Raw genomic sequence first — 22,863 nt, forward strand, 5'->3', positions numbered from 1 at the left:
CAGAAAGAAAATGGGGATCAAAGCAGTGTTTATTCTCTTACAATCCAAAATTCAGAGATCTATATGGAACTGTCCCAACAATAATAAAGGGCTGCAATATGAATTTAATTTGACATTCTGAATTACTTGCAACTACGCAAAGCATGAACCATCTCAATCCATTAACAAGACTTCAAATTTCCTTCTTCAGAATGTTCATGACAACAACCCTATAAAGCTTTTGCTTCTTACACATAGCCACCCTTTACCCTTTTGCTGCCAAATATAAACTGTTCTTTTGAATACTATTCTAGATCCTGTTAAGCACTATGGGTTGTAGATGACACAATCACACACCAGAGTACCTCCAGAAATGTGACAGAAATTATTTTGTCCAAGTGAACTAAAACAACCACAAATGATAGAGCACACAACCATCCTGATACCATTCAGCTTCTGCATACAGCCATCTGAAGGGTTGGCAGTAGATTACATTTTCCAAACAAAAAGTGGCAGACACTACTGCAGAAGTTTAAATTCAGCTGCAGCTTAGCATTTCCTACATATTTATTCTGTTCTAAAAGCATCTTTCATCAGAAATAAAAGAAAACACAACTCAGACTCTCAACTAAGCCTGTCTAAACTGTCCAAGAGGGTTTTCTCAGATATGTTTTAAAGCTGTTACTAACACCAGTACCAGCCAAAACATAAATCCAACTATTTGATACACTAATTCTACATAGAAAGTGATTTGAGACTCAATATTCTGCTGTGACAGCAGTAAATTTCTTTAGTTTTACTATAAAAAACTGCCACAAGTAACTTTGTCATTGTGTTAAAGCTCTCATCTGGTCTACCGACATTAGGGTGTAAAATCGAAATCCCAGGAAGAGATGAACGAGGGAGGGGGGCACTTTTCTTGCTGTCTTTGAAATGCTTGAATGAGTGTCTTGATGGAAAAATCCTGTAGAATTTAAAATTAAGTTTTCCAAACATATGGGAGTTGAGGTTTTTTTCACAGCTTTTTCTCCCTCAGCCTTGATAAAAATTTAACAGTTACAACTTTGCTGTAGCCATCTATGGGTAATTCAAACAGATCAATGGAGAAACACTTCGTTCTGCTGTATGTTCTAACAGGTACTAAATAATTAATTGCACACCTACTTATTCCACCTTGGTAAACCAGTATGCTCTTCCTATAAGAAAAACTACATCCCATTAGTAAATGTAACATTTTTCACCTTTCTCTGTTTTTGAGAATCTTAAGCTATGCAATTCCTTTGAATTTTTCTTTTTTCCATAATTCTACGTTTTCCATCAGTTAACAAAGTAGCAGAATTAGAGCAGCAAAGTTAACAAAGCTACCCACTGTGCACGGAATACGACCCAGTACCATCAGCAAGCAGAAATCCTGTTGGAGTCACCTACAAGAAGACAGAACAGTTTTCTTACTGAAACATTTTGAGTTCTGTCTCTTCTTACACACAGATGGGCAGCTATGAACCAAAAGTTCAAAATTTCACATGATCAAGGCAAACAGAGAGAAATCTGCACTACTTTCAAATTTTAAAAGGATTAGCACCAGAACAAATTACTGCATTTATACATTATTTTTTTTAATTCATTCCTGGTATGAAACAACAGGACAGATCTAGACCTTGTTTAGCCTCATCCATGTTGTCTTTTTCAGTTTTGACATTTTTAAAGTCCTTGCCTTCAAAAAATCATGATTAGTTCTTAGCTTGGCATTATAAAACAGATACAAAAACATAATACATAGAAAAACTTCGAAGTACTATTCTGTTACAAAGACATACAAAATAATCCAGATGAACACAGAAACTTTTACCAATTTAGTTACACATGTATAACTATAGTTATAGTTTCACTGAAAAAGAAAGTAATTCACATAACCAGCCTGAAAATCTTCTCAAAGTAGAGGCTGGGGAGTGGTGTGTGCATGTGTAGCTATTTCTGTGCTCTACTCTTTAGGAGATACTAACAACAAAACTACTTCAGGCTCCATTCACTTGTACAGCAGTTAAATTGGCAGTTACAGGAGGAGGATCAAACAACAGCTCAGAGACACACAGCACAAGGCAGTCTCACAAAACAAGCACTGGTGCTATTTAGCTGCTCCCACGGCCACTTTAAAACAGGGAAGAACTACATAACGTTCTTTCAGGCTCCAAGCGGTTTTATCAACAGGCATAAACAAAATACAAAAGTTACTAAGACAGACAGCTTACAAGATAAATAAAACATAAACCATGACGAAGTTTAACATGCAGTTTTCTTGTTACCTTGCACTGTAAGGAAGACTGATGCTGTGGTAGATCCACCCTCATTAGAAGCGATGCAGTTGTACTTGCCAGCATCTGTGAGCTTTACAGACTTCACCTCTAAAGACAGGTTGCTCATCATCCTTATTCGCAGGGGGTCCTTAAGCCTCACATCCCTGCCGTTTCTCTGCCAGGTGAAATTGTAACGCACTGTGCTTAAAGTTAGGCAGGTCAAGATGGCTCCTTCACCAGGGACAACTGTGACATTATTAGGAACCTGAATCACAGGTGGAGGCTCTGCGTAAAAAGAGCAGGATAAAGAACAAAATCATAAGAGAAAAAGATTTGTGAACCTTTGCTTCATTTGTGGATTCTTGATAAACAACTTCAAGTATACTATAATGTAAAAAAAGAAAGTAACATTGGCTTCATAGTTTCATTTCACATTGCTGAAACCATGAAACAGAACGCAGGGCAGCATTCTCATTCCATGATGCTCAGCTACCAAACAGGAGCTTATGTCACAAGAACACACCTGATTTAGGTCAAAACTATTGTTATCACATAGGATGAAAGATCACATCATGTATAAAAGATGATGTACCACTGTGTTGTTTGAGCTCATCTTGCACTGGGGAACGCCAACAAGCAACCAGAGTGACACAGGAACAGAAGGAAGAGACAGGACCACCACCAGGTCTGAGTCTGGTCTCTGACTGAGGTGTGACCACACACGGTGGAATGTGATCTATGCACTAGATTTTTCCAGGCTTGTATATGCAAAAAACCATGTTACTAGCAAGCTCTTCTAATAGCAACAATGAAATCAAGTAAACTGCTTTAAGCATCACTATTGAGCTCTTTCCATTATGGTTTCTATATGACAATGTGGAAGGAGAGAGCAACTGTTCCCTTAAGTTTATCTGATCAATCATCTTGTCAAATGGGATAAGGAAGAGGGGAGGTAATAAACACAGTATACAGAGACACAGATTTGACAGACAAACAATAGCAGAGAACAAGAGACAAACTTTGCCATGCTAATTGACGGGCTACAAGAAGCTACAAGCAACATTTCAAACAGGGGCCAATCTGGCTTTTGTAATCAGTAAGGACACAATTCTGGTGGCTCTGATAGTGTCAGGGAGGGTGGTAGCTGTCATACTATGCAAACTGATGAAGGCATATGCAGAAGTGAGCCAGAGAGGAGCAACAGGGTGAGTAGGCAGAAAGGGGCATCAAAGGGGCCTGTTGCATGTAAAACACCACCAGTCAGTACTCTTGTCTGACTGAGTCCTCATCACCACAGTCTGTCTTGTCATTATCTTAAATCTTTTTTTAACACTCTCTCTGTGTAACCTACCTCCCTATCCCTTCTGTGTATGTCCTGCAAGGGCTAAGCGCCAGCTGCTGGGGGGACTGGTGTGAGTGGACTGGGTGCCAGCTGCTGGAGCCAGACCAGGGGTGTAGGCACCCTGGTGTCAGCTGCTGGAGGGACTGGGGTCTGCATACCACCTACTACAGCAGGCATGGATCTCGGGCAACTCTGTACCTTTCCCAAACCACGTGTTTGCAGGCGAGGGGGTGGGCGCAGTTTGTTAGGAAACTTCATGCTGGAACAGCTGTCAAGAAGCAGGGTAAGAGGGCCCAGGATTTTGGCACAGGTATCCAGGGGACAGAGGGGCCACGCCAGTACTCAAGGGATCTGCAAATGTGCATGTGGCTCTAAAGGGCAGCGTATATGTGCTCTCATTAGCAAACTTCAATCCTTACCAGTCAGGGAGGAGGAAGGGAGTTGGCTGTCCCATGCTTTATGCAAGTCCTACATGTAGCTGCTGTTGAAGACAGCACCTTGTCTGTGGCAGTCTGTGGAGCTGGCTATATCAGTGTCCTCTGTGTGTCTGTGATACGTGCTCAGCTTAACTATTGACAAATGTGGAAACAAGAAAGCAGCAGCAGTGTCCATGGGTCTCAGACAGAGAACCTCAGGTCCCTGGGCACACAGGGCTGAGCTCCAGCAGACAGGCAGGAGGAATTCCTAGGCTGGAGCTGCTCTAAGCAGCAGACACTTGAAGCATCCCCTAACAGTTTCCACATAAATCTTAGTTTCATTATCTATTCCTTCCTATCTGTACATAGCTTATGTTGTAACTTCCACTATTGGTTATTATTTGCTTTCCACTCTACTCATCTGTACAATTCGATCATACTGCTGGAAGAAAGCAGCTGCAATAAATAATTTTATACTGGAATTTGAATACTTTGAAACCACAGATGCTTAAAATAGGAGCAGTCATCCTGATCCTTCTTGAGATATCACTGATAAAGGAGTCAACATTTGAATGTTAGACAAAGAAAATACACTATGTATCACTTCATGCATTCCCATTAAAAACATATATTCCATATGTTTCTCCCCAGACTGGTTCTTGAAAAAAAAAGATCTGCAATGAACAATAATCCAAGTGTGATGCTTTAGCAGAAATAAGATAGCTGTAAGAGCCAGACCAAATCTTTATCAGAACACACCAAAACCCATTTATCCTAAGAAAAGCTATGATTATAGGGAATAAAAATGTCTGTATTTATTAAGGGTTAAAGTTACTCCTAAGCTCAGAGCCAGACATAACTCCTCCTCATTTAAGTCTCAAATGGGCTCTCAGGTGAGGTTCATAAGCTTTAGGCTAGGTCTTTGCATAGCAATGAATCCCTCATGCAATCTGCATGCTGGGTGTGCAGCTTTGCTTCCCCATCAGCACTGTCCCTAACAGCTGTCACCCTTATTATCAAAACTGTGTATTTTAACACAGGCAGAGGCAAGTCGAGAAAAGCTAGACTTGCTTACTGAGAATGGAGTTTCTCCCCTGCACTTTAGGTTTTGGGTTGTTTGGGAGAAAAGACAAATCTTCTAATGCTTCCCATGGGCATATCACCAAGTATGTTACTTAAAGAAAAAGAGAGAGATGAAGGCCAGTACAGGACTAAAATCCACATCTTTTGAATGTCAGTCTGGTGGAGCACAACATCTTCTGGACTACACTAGCCTCTTACCACAATAGTGCAGACACATAGCAATCCCCCAGCCCAACTCTAAGCCGAAGGCAGAGCACTTTACTTGCACTTGAGTTAAGGTGCCTGCACAAGCTAACAAGCCATTTAACATTTTAAAGATTTAATACTAGTAAGACAAATTTAAACTCAAGTGTTTGCTTTTTCTGAAACTAGAGAACGTTGACACAGTTCCAATACCTTTCACACAGCAACTGACAAAACAGATTATCTGTGATACACTGTTTGTCAGCTGGGCAAACTAAGAATACTTGAAAAGATTGTTTATTTTGCTTAAAGAAAAAATGTCAAGTAATTTTCTTCCAAATATTTGTACACAAGGATTTCAAAGCATCTCCATCATTAATCCTCTGCACGGCTCAAAACAGAACTAAATGGCTCCTGTTTACATAGTGAGTCAGACTCAGTTGATCTCTCAGAGCTCTGTAAATGAGAGGATATGGGAATCTTTCGCATTCTCACTGTGCTGGGTTTGTGTCTGGCAGGGTTTTGGTAGCAGGTGAGGGGGTGTTCTGGTTTGGCTGGGATAGAGTCATAGGCCAGCCATACTAGCCAGGCCATTAGCAGTTTCAAGTCAGCCAGAGCAGCTGACCTGAGTTAGCTACAGGTGTAGCCCATACCATAATGTCAGGGTCATTATAAAGGAAGGTTTGCTGACGAAGGGAGCCCCTGTGGGAACTGTTACTGAGGTCCCTCTGGCTCCTCCCTGCTTATGAGGACCGCTCTCCTGTCAATTGTGACTGCTACATATTCATTTGGCTGAGTATAACTTTGTATACCTTTGTTGGCACTAGTGTTTCATTAAATATGTTTTTGCTTCAACCTCCAAGTCTACTCTCCTTTTCCTGATTCACCCTCCTAGCTGGTGAGGGGTTGTCAGGTGACAGAGCAACAGTTATAGTTTAGCCCTAGGTACAGGATAAACATAGACAGGGCTACAGAGGTGGCTCCTGTAAGAGGCTTCTAGAAGCTCCCTCAGCTCACATTCAGACCCAGCTCTGGCCAAGGACAGGCCAACCAGTGCCTCTACTAATAAACCTACTTAAGAGAGGAAAAAGCTGTTGGGCAAGTTCTTTGTTAGTGAGTTTTTGTTGTGAGATAAGGGGGATGTGAGAGAAACTACCATGCAGACACCCTGGTCAGTAAGGAAGGGATGGAGGTACATCAAGACCAGACATTCCCCTGCAACCCCTGGTGAGATGGCGGGCTGACCCGCTGCAGTCCATGGAGATCAGCAGTGGCTCAGATGTTCGTCTGCAGCCCATGGAGGACCCCATGCCCGAACAGGCGGCTGTACCCAAGGAAGGCTGTGACTCCTGAGGAAGCCTGTGCTGGAGCAGCCCATCACTGGGAGGACTGTACCCTATAGAAGAGACCTGTGCTGGAGCAGGGGAGGACTGTGAGGACCCCTCTCCCTCAGGGGAGAAGGAGCAGCAGAGACAACTTGTGCTGGACTGACTGTAAGCCCTGTGCTTCTGGGTGGGGAGGAGGTAGCAGACCTGAGCCTGGGAAGATAGGAGGGGGTTGTATTTCTTATTATCTGTGGTGGTGGTGTTTAAGTTAAATTGATGTTGTTTTCCTCAAGTTGAGTTTCTTTTGCCTGTCACCATAACTGGTGAGTTGAGCCCTCTCTGTCCTTTGCCTTGACCTTTCAGCCTTTTGGTTACACTTTCTCTTCCCCATCCCACTAAGGAGGGGGTAGGAGTGAGCAAGTGTCTGTGTGGTACTTTGCTGCTGGCTCGGTGGGCTTAAACCATGACAGTCACTCTTGACTTTCAAGTGCTACCAGTATCACCAGAAAAAAGTCAGGATTCTCTTTGTTTCCTCTATGAGGAGGACGGTTGCAACCTCCAGACCAAGAATCTTTACACCCACAATTTCTGGGGCAGAATATAACAGCTTCTTGTCCTCCAAAACATGGTTTGAAACAAGCATATGGGAACACCCTATCTGCCTGAAGGATTTTCATAGCCAAAATATAAAATAGTGCTCTAGAGCTAGGACTTGGGTAAATATTGATGTTACTGCTCTAGTCTACTCAATTACTTTGTGTGACTAAAAGGATGTTCCTCTCCTCAAATTCACCACTTTGTGTAAGAGGGCTGTAAACTTTGCCTTGCATGGAATCAATGATACCACACTGGTCTCTTTGGATTTGCTCATGCTGCAGTGAGAGGAGCATAGTTGCGGGGAAAAGATATAGTGAAGAGATTATATAGTACCCTCTTCAACTATTGAGTGGGTAGTTTTAGAGAATACTGAGTTAGAGACTTCTCAGGGCACAGAAAAAAAAAAGTATGAGAGTCTGTGGTCATAACATGCAGCAGGGGAAATTCTGACTAGACCTGCAAAATATTTTCCTAGTGGGGGTAGTTAAGCACTGAAGGCTGCCTGCGGAACTTGTGAAATGCTATCCTTGGGGACATCCAAAGTTTGATTGGAAAAGTTCCTGAGAAACAGAATCAAGCTTGAAATTTAATTCTGCTTTGGTAACTTCCAAAGGTCCCTCCAGCCTAAATTGTTTTGTGATTCTATGATTCATAATCCAGGTTAACTAACCTGAACTGGCTACTACAGGAGATAAAAGACAAGACAACTTTGATTTGAAGCAGTTATATGAAACCCTGCAGCTGAATTCAAATTGCTGTTCTGAGCTCTGCTATCCTCACTGCCACTGTAAATTAACTGACTCAGCACCAGTGTTTTGCTTAGTCAAGAGCATACACTTCTGCATGACAGATATCTGATCAACACAAACAGAAGGCTGTACAGAACAGATTTTTGTTTCAAAATAGAAATTACATTTCCCTTTTCCTCAGACTGCATTTCAACTGTGAAAAATTTGCTATAGTATAGTAGGACAGAGTTTTCATCCATCTACTCACAAACATAAATAAGCTTTTCTTCTTAATTTTTCCTGCAGGTCATCTTCTGGCGGAAGACCTCTCCTGTCTGCTGAAGCAGTTCAAGACCATGCCTTGTTTTATGGTTGGGTTTTTTTCGACATTAGGAAAAATTTCTGTACTGAAAGTAGTCAAACATTGGAACAGGCTGCCCAGTGAAGTGGGGGAGTCACCATCCCTGGAGGCATTCAAAAAACATGTAGATGTGGCACTTTGGGGTGTGGTTTAGTGGGCATGGCGGTATTAGGTCAATAGTTAGATTAGATGATCTTGGAGGTCTATTCCAACCTAATGATTCTATGATTCTACTTGTGTTTGGGGTGCATCTTGGTTTACAGTTACATAAACTAAGTTCCTCTGACAGAGTAAAAGGATTAACTTTATGAAGTAAAGCCTGTTGGTTTACTTTAGGAAATATTTCTAGCTCATCTGCAATTGTAACTTTCAACGTCATAATCTGCAGGCAATGACAAATGTCCACATGTCCCAGGGGTCAGACTGACAGGTACACAAGCAGTGTAGCTTTACATTTCCCTTTACAGAAGATCAACTTTACTCTCCTCCTTCCTCCCACTCCAAATTTGTACCTTCGAAGCTTGACCAGGATGACACTATTCACTTTTCAGGATGGATTTTCTCTTACCACAACTAACTTTTAGTAATAATTAACGGGGCAAAATAATTTAGTGCCCCAAGGCTGAACAGGTCATTAACTTACATAAGAAAAATTCCTTCTCCCCCAGTAAGTGGGATATCAGTGCTTTATGCTTTGAAACTTTAACACATAGGGCACACCAATCCATACTAAATGGATGACCAGATTTATAACTAGTTGTCCTTTAAATTTATATTTTTATGATGTTAGGAACATTTTAAACTAAATTTAAAAAAAAACCAAAAAAAACAGTGCTTAAAGTTATCTACGGGATAGATAATGATTGCTAGCTATTTTGGGGCCAGCAACCAAATACTACTGTTTAGTTATTGTAATTAGTCATTTAATCTTTGTAATTAGTCTGATTTATTCCTCATTTAATTTTGCTTCCTTCATCTTAGTTATTCACTTTTAAAAAACGAAGGTAATAGATGAGATTTCCAACAATTCACTGAATCTTGTTTAAAAAAGGCAGAAAATGTTTGAATGCAACTTTTGTAATTCCTCATCTATCAGATAATACATACATACGTTCAAGTAAACATATAATTGCTACAGCTTGAAACAAAAGTGAGAACAATTGAAATCTGAGATTTCAATTTCTGCTTCTACAGGCCATATCTATTCTGCAAGCAAAGATAGTGATCTGGCTCATCCCTTGGATTACTACCCGTTATACATTTTTCAAGTAGTTAGCGATGAACTTAAAACAAGAAGTCCACAGGCAACAAAGACAGACTTCAGGGCCCTGGGTCAGCTGGTTAAAGGATCGGAAGTGCAAGTAGCGTTCTCCTCTATCCCACCAATTGCAGGGAGTGATCAGGGTTTTGACAGGAAGAGCCATCAGACGAATTCTTGGCTTCGAGCCTGGTGTCACTGGCAGAACTTTGGTCTTTTTGACTGTGGGTTGGTCTATAAGACACCTGGCCTGCTAGCAAGAGATGGGGTTAACTTGTCTCAAAGGGGGAAAAGGATCCTGGGACAAGAATTAGCAGGGCTTATAGGAAGAGCTTTAAACTAGCTTTGAAGGGGGATGGGGAAGAAACTAGGCTTGCCAGAGAGGAGCCTGGATGCAGCATATCAGTGCTTGTGGGTTGGTGTGCTGCTGTGTTCTTTCAGTCTGAGTTCTCAGTTGATGGAGGGGATGGGTGACCTATGCAGCAGCAAAAAAACCTAGGCTTGCTGATAAGTTAGTAAGCATAGAAGCAGCTGAGAAGGGTCAGGTAGGAATTAGGGCTTCTCCTTCCAAAAGGGTGGCAGGGTCATTAGCTCAGCTGAAGTGCATCCATACTAATGCATGCAGCATGGGAAATAAACAGGAGTTGGAGACCATTCTGCAGCAAGAAAACTATCATATAGATGCCATCATGGAAACCTGGTGGGATGACTCCCACAACTGAAGCACTGCAATCAATGGCTACCAACTTTTCAGAAGGGTTAGGTGAGGAAGAAGAGGTGGTGGGGTGGCCCTCTATATTAGGGGGACATATGAATGCACACAAATTAATGACAGTGATGATAGGGTCAAGTCACTATGGGTGAGAATCAGAGGAAAGGCAAACAAGGCTGATATAGTGGTGAGAATCTGTTACAGACCACTCAACCAGGATGAAAGAGGTAGATGAAATATTTTATAAGCAGTTGGGAGAAGTTTCATAATCGCTACCCCTTGTTCTCATGGGGGACTTTAATTTTCCAGATATCTGCTGGAAATACAATACAGCAGAGAGAGAACAGTCCTGGAGGTTCCTGGAGTGTGTGGAAGATAACCTCCTGACACAACTGGAAAGGGAGCCAAGCAGGGAAGGTGCCCTCCTGGACCTGCTACTTGTGAACAGAGAAGATCTCGTGGGGGAAGTAAAGGTTGGAGGCAGTCTAAGGCACAGCCATCATGAAATGATAGAGTTTTCAATCCTTGGGGACGTAAGGAGGGGGGTCAGTAAAACTGCCATCTTGGCCTTCCAAAGGCATTGGCCTGTTCAGGAGACTGATTGACAAAGTCCCTTGAGAGGCAGTCCTGAAGGGTAAAGGTGTCCAGGAAGGCTGGACATACTTCAATAAGGAAGCGTTAAAGGGACAGGAGCAGGCTGTCACCATGTGCCAAAAAATGAGTCAGAGGGGAAGATGACTGACCTGCCTGAACAGGGACCTTTGGCATGACCTCAAGAACAAAAGGAGAGTTTATGACCTTTGGAAGAAGAGGCAAGTCTCCCATGAGGACTATAGAGAAGTAGTGAGGCTATGCAGGGAGAAAATTAGGAAAGCCAAAGCCCAATTAAGACATGAACTAGCTACAACTGTTAAGGACAATAAAAAAATGTTTCTAGAAATACATCAACAACAAAAGGAGGACTAGGGAGAATCTTCCTCCTTTCGTAGATAGAGAGGGTAACACAGTGACAACGGATGATGAAAAGGCTAAGGTGCTGAATGCCTTCTTTACCTCAGTATTTAGTAGTAGTACTAGTTGTTCCCTAGACAACCAGCCCCTTGAGCTGGAAGATGGGGGGGGGGGCCAGAATGTGGCCTTCACAATTAAAGAGGAAATGGTCAGTGAGCTACTACACCACTTAGATGCACACAAGTCTATGGGGCCGGGTGGGCTACATCCAAGAGTACTGAAAGAGTTGGCGGATGTGCTCACCAAGCATTTTTCCATCATCTACCAGAACTCCTGGGTAACTGGGGAGGTCCCAGCAGACTGGAAAATAGCAAATGTGACACTCATCTACAAGAAAGGCCGAAAGGAGGATCTGGAAAACTACAGACCTGCCTCAGTCTGACCTCGGTGCCAGGGAAGGTCATGGAGCAGATCATCCCGAGTGCCATCACAAGTCATTTACAGAACAACCAGGTGATCAGGCCCAGTCAGCACAGGTTTATGAAAGGCAGGTCCTGCTTAACAAACCCGATCTCCTTCTATGACAAGATGATCTGCCTGATGGACGAGGGAAAGGCTGTGGATATTGTTTACCTCAACCACCATAAAGCCTTCAACACTGTTTCCCACAGAATTCTAGTGAAGAAACTGGCTGCTTGTGGCTTGGATAAGCATACGCTCTGCTGGGTAAAACACTGGCTGGACAGCCAGGCCCAAAGCATGGTGGTGAATGGAGTTAAACCCAGCTGGCAGCCGGTCACAACTGGGGTTCTGCAGGGGTCAGTACTAGGGCCACTTCTGTTTAACATATTTATCAATGATCTTGATGAAGGGATAGAATGCACCCTTAGTAAGTTTGCAGATGACACCAAGTCAGCTGGGAGTGTTGATCTCCTTGAAGGTAGGGAGGCTCTACAGAGGGACTTGGACAGGCTGGATCAAGGGGCAGAGGCCAAATGGATGAGTTTCAACAAGGCCAAGTGCTGGGTCCTGCACCTGGGCCACAACAACCCCATGCAGTGCTACAGGCTTGGGGAAGAGGAGCTGGAAAGCTGCCTGGCGGAAAAGGACCTGGGGGTGCTGACTGACAGGCAGCTGAATACGAGTCAGCAGTGTGCCCAGGTGCCCAAAAAAGCCAATGGCATCCTGGCTTGTGTTAGGAATACTGTGGTCAGCAGGAGTAGGGAGGTGATCATCCCCCTGTACTCAGCACTGGTGAGGCCACACCTCAAGTACTGTGTTCAGTTTTGGGCACCTCAATACAAGACAGACATTGAGGTGCTGGAGAGAGTGCAGAGAAGGGCAACAAAGATGGTGAAAGGCCTAGACAGTAACTCTTATGAAGAGCTGCTGAGGGAACTGGGGCTATTTTGTCTTAAGAAAAGGAGGCTGCAGGGAGACCTTACTGCTCTCTACAACTACCTGAGAGGACACTGTAGAGAGGTAGGTGCTGGTCTCTTCTCACAGGTAATTAACGATAGAACAAGAGGCAATGGACTCAAGCTGCACCAGGGTAGGTTTAGGCTAGACATTAGGAAAAAATTTTTCACTGAAAGGCTTGTCAGGCATTGGAATGGGCTGCCCAGGGAGGTGGTGGAGTCACCATCCCTTAATGTGTTTAAAGGCTGTTTAGATGTGCTGCTTGGAGATACGGTTTAGGGTTGTACTTGATTATCTCAAAGGTCTTTTCCAACCTGGATGATTCTATGATTCTAAGTCAAACTGACAGTGGGAACTAATCGAAGCAAATCCAATGCTAACATTTAAAACAAGTTTGCTCAATAAACATCAAGCACACTAGCGTAAATTGGTGAGAAAAAAACACATTAATTCAAAATACACTTAGAACTGGAAATATATTGTGTTGGCCCTAAGTGCCATTCCTCTCTGTTAAGTGTTCCAGCACAATTCATTACCACGCTTCAGCGTAGAAGGATGGACTACTACCCACCTGATACATCCAGAAATGTCTGTGCACGTCCGGTTCCTGCACTGCTACTTGCCATACATTCATAAAAGCCTTCATCAGACAAGGTGACCTTGGCAATTTCCCAACTCATACTAGATGATTCTCTGGAGGAAGAAAAGGATATACTCACTAAATTCCTGCAGGAATCAAGAGGTACAAGAACTTTTAGTTTCCTGACTACAGACATAGGAGATTTTTACAATAATCAAGAGGAAAAACAGACCCTTTGATGAATCAAATGTGATCTAGATTTATGGATTTTCTTTAAGGAAATTATATGTACATTGTCAGGCTTCTTATAGGTATTAAGAAATAAAGTTTTGCAGAACATCTCACTTGCACATCTCAAAAATGCCTTTAACATATGTCAACATTTGTCACACAATAACTAAAACCACTGTATTTGCAGTCATTCACTCAGCTGCTTGTACTCTATTGTTACATTTACTACTTGAGAAGATATCTTTCATTAATACCAACAAGTTTCTATGTGAAGCCATTATGTAGTACCAAACCTGTGGCTCTTACTAGCAAGAGTAACAAGGGTTCATCCTCCCAGCCTGAGCTTCTCAAACTCACAGGTACAAATGGCTACACATAAAGGACACCCCATCCTTTACAACATACAATCTACTTTTACCCCTCTATATGCAAATCCACTATTAGGTTCATACAGTAGAGAGGGCAGCATGTCACTCCAATCTTCAAAAAGGGCAAGAAGTAGGAACCAGGAAACTACAGGCCAGTCAGCATCACCTCCAACCCTGGAAAGGTGATGGAACAGCTCATTCTGGATGTCTTCCTAAGCATGTGGGGGAAAAGAAGGTTATCAGGAGTAGCCAACATGGAGTCACCAAGGGGAAATCATGCTTGACCAACCTGATAGCCTTCTATGATGGCATGACTGGCTGGGTGGATGAGGGGAGAGCAGTGGATGTTGTCTACCTTGACTTCAGCAAGGCTTTTGACACTGTCTCTCACGACATCCTCACAGGTAAGCTTAGGAAGTGTGGGACAGACCAGTGGACAGTGAGGTGGGTTGAGAACTGGCTGCATGGCAGAGCTCAGAGGATTGTGATCAGTGGTGCTGAGTCTAGTTGGAGGCCTGTAACTAGCAGTGTCCCCCACGGGTCAGCACTGGCTCCAGTCTTATTCAACATATTCATCCACAACCTGGATGAAGGGATAGAGTCACCCTCGGCAAGTTTGCTGACGATACTAAACTGGGAGGAGTGGCTGACACACCAGAAGGCTGTGCTGCCGTTCAGCGAGACCTGGACAGGCTGGAGAGCTGGGCAGAGAGGAATCTAATGAAGTTCAATATGGGCAAGTGTAGCGTCCTGCACCCGGGGAGGAACAACCCCTTGCACCAGTACAGGTTGGGGGTCGACCTGCTGGAGAGCAGCTCTGCAGAGAAGGACCTGGAAGTCTTGGTGGACAGTGAGTTACCCAGGAGCCAGCAATGTGCCCTTGTGGCCAGGAAGGTCAATGGTGTCCTGGGGCGCATTAAGAAGGGTGTGGCCAGCAGGTCGAGGGAAGTTATCCTCCCCCTCTACTTTGCCCTGGTGAGGCTGCAGCTGGAGCATTGTGTCCAGTTCTGGGCTCCCCAGTTCAAAAGAGACAAGGAACTACTAGAGAGAGTCCAGTTGAGAGCTGTGAAGATGATGAGGGGACTACAGCACCTCCCATATGAGGAAAGGCTGAGAGACCTGGGGCTCTTTAGCGTGGAGAAGAGAAGACTGAGAGGGGACCTTATCAATGTTTATAAATATCTAAAGGGTGGGTATCGAGAGGACAAGGCCAGACTTTTTTCAGTTGTGCCCAGTGACAGGACAAGGGGCAACAGGCACAAACTGGAGCACAGGAAGTTCCATCTGAACATGAGGAAAAACCTCTATACTGTGGGGGTGACAGAGCACTGGAACAGGCTGCCCAGAGAGGTTGTGGAATCTCCTTCTCTGGAGACATTCAAAACCCACCTGGACATGATCCTGTGCAACCCGCTCTAGATGAACCTGCTTTAGCAGGGATCTCCAGAGGTCCCTTCCAACCCCTACTATTCTGTAATTTACCCTATTACAAGATGACTACATCCAAGCAGCTCTGTTTGTACTTTTTAAACTGCAGGGACGATCTCCATCCCAAACACTTACAATCCAGCAAAATGTGAAGTATCAGCATGAAGAGGACTCTGACTTCTGCTCTGCTGGCTGCACTTCTGAAATTATGGCTAGCAATAACTATCATAATCCAGTATTATGCACATTGATTGCCTAGCCATATGAAAATAGATTGCGCAACACATATAAAGAGAGAATTAACGGGTTCAAGACTGAAAATGGAGGGTGGGATACAGAAGAGATGCAAGCAAAATAATATAACAGGAATCCAGAGAAATACCTGCAGTTTTTCTATAAACCACAGCAAGGGCAAAGCTGATAGGCAATAATACGATGTCTCTATCACACACAATGTTAAAGTCAAGAAGAGAATAAAAGTATAACTACATTGTTTTTAAGCATATGTAACCACCAGTTAAACAGTCCTACAGCTTCTCAAGACTCAAAACCAGATTTTATGCAACTAATGGTGCAACAGACACACAGACGATGACATAAATGAGCAAAACAGCAGTTCTTCTGCAGTGTCCCAGTGCTCACTGTGGCTTGTTGCTATGGCATATAAACAAAACTGATGAGCGCTAAAATATCTGTGATAGCTTTGGCAAGTAATTGCCCTGTTATGGGAAAATACTAAATTAGTGAACCCTCTGTCTCCCTTTTGTTTGTCTGAATAGATTGATTTATCAACCCTTAAAGGATACAGAAACAACAAGGGAAAGACTTGGAATATGTGTGAAAGTTCAATGCTGTAGCACCATGAGACAGACAATCCAACTACACCACAAATGAAAACAGTATACAGTGACCTTAAATGGCTTCCTACTTACTTTTTCTTACTTCTTATTTACTGTAGATAACCTAATATATCATATATCAAATCTATGATATTTTACAGTACAATGCTGGCAAATGAACATGGCAGTAACTGCCGACACTAAAGAATAAGGTAGAGTTCCTTCCAAGTAAAAAGTAAGAAACTTCTTTTTCATTAAAAGTATGTTAAAAGTGAAGTTATGCAATCTTATTCTTCTTCATTCCTGACTTTTGCTATGCTCCAGATGTCAAACATGGAAGCCTTAAGAACAGAAGCATAAAAGGAAACATGTCCAGAGTGGAAAAGCTTGGCAAACAGAGACGTGCAGTGGTCTATTAAAAAAAAAAAATTAAAGACAACAATGGCAGCAATGAGCAATACACACCTCAAGGCATCTGCTGCACACTTTGGCACTGACTCTATAAAGCAGTAGCTGCACACAACTCTTTGCAACATGTGTTACTGGGATAACTCAGCACCCTTCAGCATCAAGTCATTTGTTTACACAGAGCATTTTGCCATATGTGCAATTTGCTGATCAAGCTGCTTATCTAGTCAGTTTGGAAAATGCAAACATGGACCCTTAGCCAATATGGAAAATTCAAAGACAACATGACACCCTGGTTATTAGTTACTGCAGAAACACTGGCAGAGATCACAGTGATATTCATGTTGTACCTAACCTCACCTCTTGGTCACCACAAACCACCACACTCTGTATCACATTTTCATCTGGGAAGTTATCAGCAGCAGGCTGTGGCTCACAGGTATGAACTAAAACCTAAGATTCATTCGCACCGCACTAGCAAACACATAGATTGGAGGGATATATATTCTGTATGGTTTAGTAAATCAGCTACTAGACCTTACTAACAACCACAAATATCAGTTGATTTAGAGTGATTATTTTAATTATGATTTTTTTTTAATTAACTAAATGGATTACCTTTCTTATCAGAAGTTCACACATTATTTTTGCTGATTCTTACCTTTGCAGGGTTGGTGGGATCTGCCATTTACAATACAAAATGGATTTTAAAGACACAGTATTGCTCAGTTCCCACTGATTTCCACTGGAATGAGATGCTTAAATACTGTTCTTGGTCTCCTAAATCAGACTTGTCAGAAATGCACTATGATATTAATCAAAATCCAAATTTTCTTACTAGACTACCAAGGGATACAGAAATCCAGAAAAAAAAAAAAAAAGCTGTTGCAATTCTACAGAAATTTATTTTTCCTACACATTATTCATTTAAAATTAGGAATTATTATTATTACAGCTGATAGTAGCTCTGTAATCAAAGTAGAAAAAAAATTTTCAAAGTATGTCACTTCAAGAACCCTTAACCTAAAGTCATCCTAATGGTATTTGCACATAGACAACTGTTACAATAGAAATATAATATTCAACTTATAATCCATTTACTTTTTTAAATAAGTATTAAAAAAAAAAATTAGTAAAGATGATACCTTGTCACCAAAACAAAACTCATGCAAACTCATTCAATGCAAAGCAATAATACAGCTCAAATCTGCATTAAACTAGTAAGATGGACAAATCCTGTATGGAACTTCACTACTAATAAAATACAGACAAGACAACAAACTAGATCCTATTTAACTGTGATAAATAATATTTGGCTTGAGATATACTTTGTTAAATTAACTTGGATGATCTGTTCATTCATCCATAATATAAAAATGAAAAATACAGCTCAATAATAAAGGTGCTGGATATGTGAGAAGTAGAAGTGTGTGGTTTGATAACTAAAGAATGGAAAAAATTACACAGCTGCTAAAGTATGTGCCAGGATTGACTAAATGTAAACGGCACCTCATTAACAAAAAAAACAAAAACAAAAAAAAAAAATAGCTGCAGCATTTCACACTGCCAACAGTGTACAAGGGGGAGCTTCAGAATATATTTCTAATATATTTCTTTGGGTAACCATGTACCTGCTACTGAACGCTAAAACTTAGTCTTCGGTCTTCTCCTGAAGTGCTTCAGGCTTTACAAGAGGCTGCTGACAGTTTTCTAGTACATACGTTCAACTATCAGAATTACAAGATGGACTTCATTTTAATTCATTTATAATTTTCTCTTTCATTATTCTTATCTCATTCTACAGAGAAAGAGCATGCAATCCACTTTCTGTACAGGAGCCTGAAGAGCCTTCTGGTACATTCAGGGTAAGTTTTCCTATTTTGACAGATTTTCTGAAGAGGAAAATTTTCTAGGATAAGTCACAGGACATGCTTCTAGGGCATCCATGAAAGGCTATTAAAAATAAAGCAATTGTTTGTTACATAATCATCTATGTATCATGGGGGAGTGGGGGGTGAGGGGTGTGTTCCAGTAAAAAAAGCTAGTTACTGATCTACTTTACATAACTTCTAAAAATATAGATTAAAAGCACTTGCCTTCTAGACTTTTAGACACAATCTATATGTTAAATTATCATAATTTAAGAGCGCATATTTGAAGAGGCATTTTTGGCCAGAACCATAGATCATCACCATCTACACAGGGTGTACACCCTCCTCAAACATGCATATATTATATATCTCTCCACAGAATAGAGCCTCCGTAATGAATATCACTAAAAATAATAGAATGGAAGTAACAGGATCTAAGCAGTATATAATAGTAAATAATACATAGAAATCATAGGATATGAATAGCAAATAAAACAATATTGGGGAAAAAGGTCACTACTTACTTGAAGAATTGATCCACTCCTAGTTTTACTCCATTTTTAGTAAAACGCTGAGTAAACGGTATAAGACTTTCTACATGGCAAGGAACAGACCCTGGCTGTAAATAATATCCTGGAGTCTTAGTGGGCATTGTAACTTTTGGAGAATCTGAAGAAAGCAAATATTCCCCAAAAGATTATTAACAACTACTAACATATATCCTATCTTTTCCTAAAAGGAAATTTGATTTCTGATAAAGTTATATTTAGTAGATGATAACATTAACTTGTCCATCACGATCTAGAGACAGAATTTGGGAAGGAAACAGCACAGAAAGTACTTATATAAGTCAGAAAAACATAATAGATATAAATTTTAACTGGTTAAGATATGACAAGTGTACATTCAATTCAAGTTAAAATCCCTTACCAGGAGTAATACTAGAAAATGAAACACTTGAAATTCTCTGAAAAAGATAATCATCCTTGTCATAGCCCGTTATTTTAACAAAAAAAGCTTCATCTGGTGGAATGAAGTCAGAAATATTCCATAATCCATAGGGCTTTCTGTCAGGATAGTATTTCACAGGCAAGGTCTTAAGAAGTTCCCCTGTAATACTCAGAAGTTCCAGTCGGTCTATTCTAGCTGGAAGAAAGATCCCTGTAGTATTTAGCAGTACGAAGGTAGGAATCCCTAGAAAAACAGAAACATGCTATTTTAAGTGCTAAAAAAATAAATTATTAAAAAAAAGGAAAGGTTAAATTCCATATGTATGCGTCACTACTCCATGAATACACCATTCAGTTTCAACCCTTACTTACAAAAAACTAAGTTGTGCTAAGATGTGTTCTGCTTATTAGCTGTCAGGAGGCACAGCACTGATTAGGATTTAAATCACTGATTTCCAACAGGTGTTTCTGAAATAGCAGCCTATTGCTTCCTCATCATGCCCCAGAGCCAAAGGCTTTTTCTGAAGCTCCAAAAGTAACAGAAACAGTGTCACAATTTTGAGGCACTTTGTAGCTAAAAATACCTGGATTTATGTGACATAAACCAAGCCAATAAGAAAAAATATCACAGTATGATAAAACAGCTGCTCTCACACATCCAAGGCCCAAGAACCAAGCAACAGCAGCCCTAGATTTACCACAAAGTTTACCAGAGAGATCATTACAGAGTTCTACTTGATTTTCGAGACTCAAAAATGGTTATTGTTTAGCATGGACTACAATAGACACGAACCTTGCACTGGTCTGCTGGATGTTTTTTTAAAGTCTAATGTCGGCTTCCTAGAAAACCCAGCTCGAAAGTCAATAGTGCTGAGACCTGTGATCCGAACAGAGTGCCTTCCACTGCTCGAGGTCTGAAAAAGCAACAGAGTGAAAGAGCATGTGCATAATTAGCATTTCAGGAATTGCAAAGTTTCTGATCCATACACTGAGTTCAGTAAATAGACTTCAGCTTTCATTAAAAAGAGGACAGAAAGGAGGCTTATGCCAAAATTTTTAAGTAAAAACACCTTTAATAAAGCTTCACTGTTAGATACTGGACCCTACAATTGAGGCATCAGCAAAAAGATCCAATTTGTCTTGGAGATAAATCACAACACAAACACACAAGATCAACAACTACTTGTCACATGCCAGTGACTGTAATGGAAGACTGTCTGGAAATTAGGATTTTGACCTTTATGTATAAAAAAATAGTAAATGAAACACAAGTCAACAGAAAAATCAGTGTTAAATTTTTCCTGATAATATATATAAACAATTTACTTCCAGTGCTACAATAAATCATCGTAACTTTTTATTTATTAGTAAGCTCCCTTTTTAAATATACACAAAACTAATTTTACCCATGAGCCATATGCAAACATCATAGGCACTACATATCATGAAACAAGTCACAAGTACAGACCAACCTCTAACCATACGGTATATGAAAGGCTCTTCTCTTTCCCAGCTGAGGTCTCAGTGGAAAAGCAAAGGATGCAGAAGTACCTCTTGCCTCTATTCTCCACCCCAGCCCCCACCTTGTCATTCTGGTCAAATGGGCAAAACGTAAGTCAGAAAGAGCCCTCACCCCTCCACCCACTCTTGAAAAGCCTTAGCTTTCTGTTGTTTGAGGGTACAGTTGTTTTTATGCAAGTCCTCAATCTTACAATCATCTTGATTTATCTTCTTTAAGTTACTTTCTAACATTCTACCCTGAGAAAGAAAAGGACAACTGACCCTTGCCAAGACTGCACAGCAACCCAAGGCTTTTTGTCCTCACCTACCTACACAGCACCCAGGGAAACAAACAAACAACCAAAAAAACAACCAAAAAACCCAACAAAAATTACAAAAAACAAACAAACAAAACGCTCCCGCCGCCCCCACCCCCCAAAAAAAAAAAAAAAAAGAACACAAAAACCCCACTGCTGCACTGCACTGAGCCTGGAGTTAAATTTTTACAGACCTAACAATAACAAACCCATGGACAATTTCAACTAGAACAGCAGGAAAAAATAAAAATTGAAAAGGCTGTGAAGAATGATACCTAGGCTATGCTATGCCAAGGTCAAGTCTGCAGTTAGTAGAACCTACTCCGAGTTTTTACTCAGGGAGACAATACAGCACACAAGACTTATAATGTGAAAGAAGATCAGTATTAAAACAAAATAATACTGCTGAGCTTTATCTATCTAGAGAGCATGATCTGATCCATTCTCAAATAATTCATTCAGTTTAGTAACCATCTCTGATACAGCTGCATGTAAATGTTAAATTAAACAGTTGTTTCTTATAACCAACTGCTTAGGGACAGCTGTTTAGACACTGACAAATTGATGTCTATCTGATTAAAACAACCTCTATCTGCTTCTATTTGGTTAGCCTTTCACCTCAAAAATCACCACTAAAGCTTTTTTTATATAAACCAGCTGTTAACAATACAAAGAAATACTTAAGTGTGCCAAACAACTCATGTTATCAAGTGTTAATTAGCAGTTAAAATTTCATTAGACAAAGTCAGTGACAGAGTTTTCTTTTTATAGCTTTATGCACCTGTATAAGGAATTTATAGTGTGAATAAACTTTTCACAAAGTTTTTTTTAAGTCTTCGGTCACAGCATTAAAATCTTAGTGCAAAAAACACAAGCCAGTAACCAAAGCCAAATAAACAATCCATAGAAAAATACATTGGGAAATTATTTCTCTTTAGCAATTATTCAGATCTTCAGATCTTTGTGAATTTTTAAGGTCAGAATAACCTTATAAAAATTTTAATAACCTTACAGAATTTTACAATTTACTAGTAACAATAAATGCAACTATCATCATCATGCCTAGGAGCTAGCAGTCTTACACAAACACCTAAAAATAAATTTCATCCTAAAGGACTGCTTTGCAATTAATATCTTTGTCAAGTCTCTTTTCACTATTTGTAGTTTAACATGGATCACTGGTATTGTACGTTAGTGTTTTTCCTCCCACACTGGATGAGTATGATAAAAAGAGCAAACATACTTATCACAGATGTCAGGAAACGTCTCACAAAAACAAAATAAAATTGCCTAAAATGCATGTATCTATAAACAAATATATGAAAAATATATGGTTTTTTGTAAAACAAACTCTTAATTTTCAGACAACAGAAAAACCTATCTACAATGGCTAAATAAATTTTTAATTGCACGGTTATGTTTATATTTACAGTGATGGAGATATGCAGCTGAATTAGGCTTTAAGGAACATGCTCATTTAGTAGAAATCACCCTGGACTAGTTTGTTGCTACACTCCATTGAACGAGCTGCATTTGGCTAGAGGCATGTAAGGGAGTAATAACCACAGCAGTCAATAAAGACCTGTCTTGGTCACAAGTTTTTCTGCTGATTTCTCATTGCTTTTCTTTTCTCAGTCACACAGATGATCAATTAACTCTAAGCAGCAGGGAAGTTTTTGTGGCATTGCTCAGCTGAAAAAGCTACAGCCTATTGATTAAGCAC

General features: G+C 40.8%; 1 protein-coding gene across 1 annotated transcript in view; it reads right to left on the bottom strand.

The window, feature by feature from the left end:
• Positions 1 to 22,863, bottom strand: part of HMCN1 (hemicentin 1) — a 223,361-nt gene that overhangs the window by 140,509 nt on the left and 59,989 nt on the right. The window contains exons 7-11 of the mRNA XM_086463037.1: positions 20,117 to 20,237; positions 19,304 to 19,567; positions 18,898 to 19,042; positions 13,220 to 13,341; positions 2,283 to 2,558 (exon numbers count right to left, since the gene is read on the bottom strand). Of these exons, the coding sequence (XP_086319163.1) occupies positions 2,283 to 2,558; positions 13,220 to 13,341; positions 18,898 to 19,042; positions 19,304 to 19,567; positions 20,117 to 20,237 (928 nt within the window). The remainder of the gene's footprint in view (positions 1 to 2,282; positions 2,559 to 13,219; positions 13,342 to 18,897; positions 19,043 to 19,303; positions 19,568 to 20,116; positions 20,238 to 22,863) is intronic.

Source organism: Leptosomus discolor, chromosome 3 (genome assembly GCF_034619465.1).
Source record: "Leptosomus discolor isolate bLepDis1 chromosome 3, bLepDis1.hap2, whole genome shotgun sequence".
NCBI classification, from domain to species: Eukaryota; Metazoa; Chordata; class Aves; order Leptosomiformes; family Leptosomidae; genus Leptosomus; species Leptosomus discolor.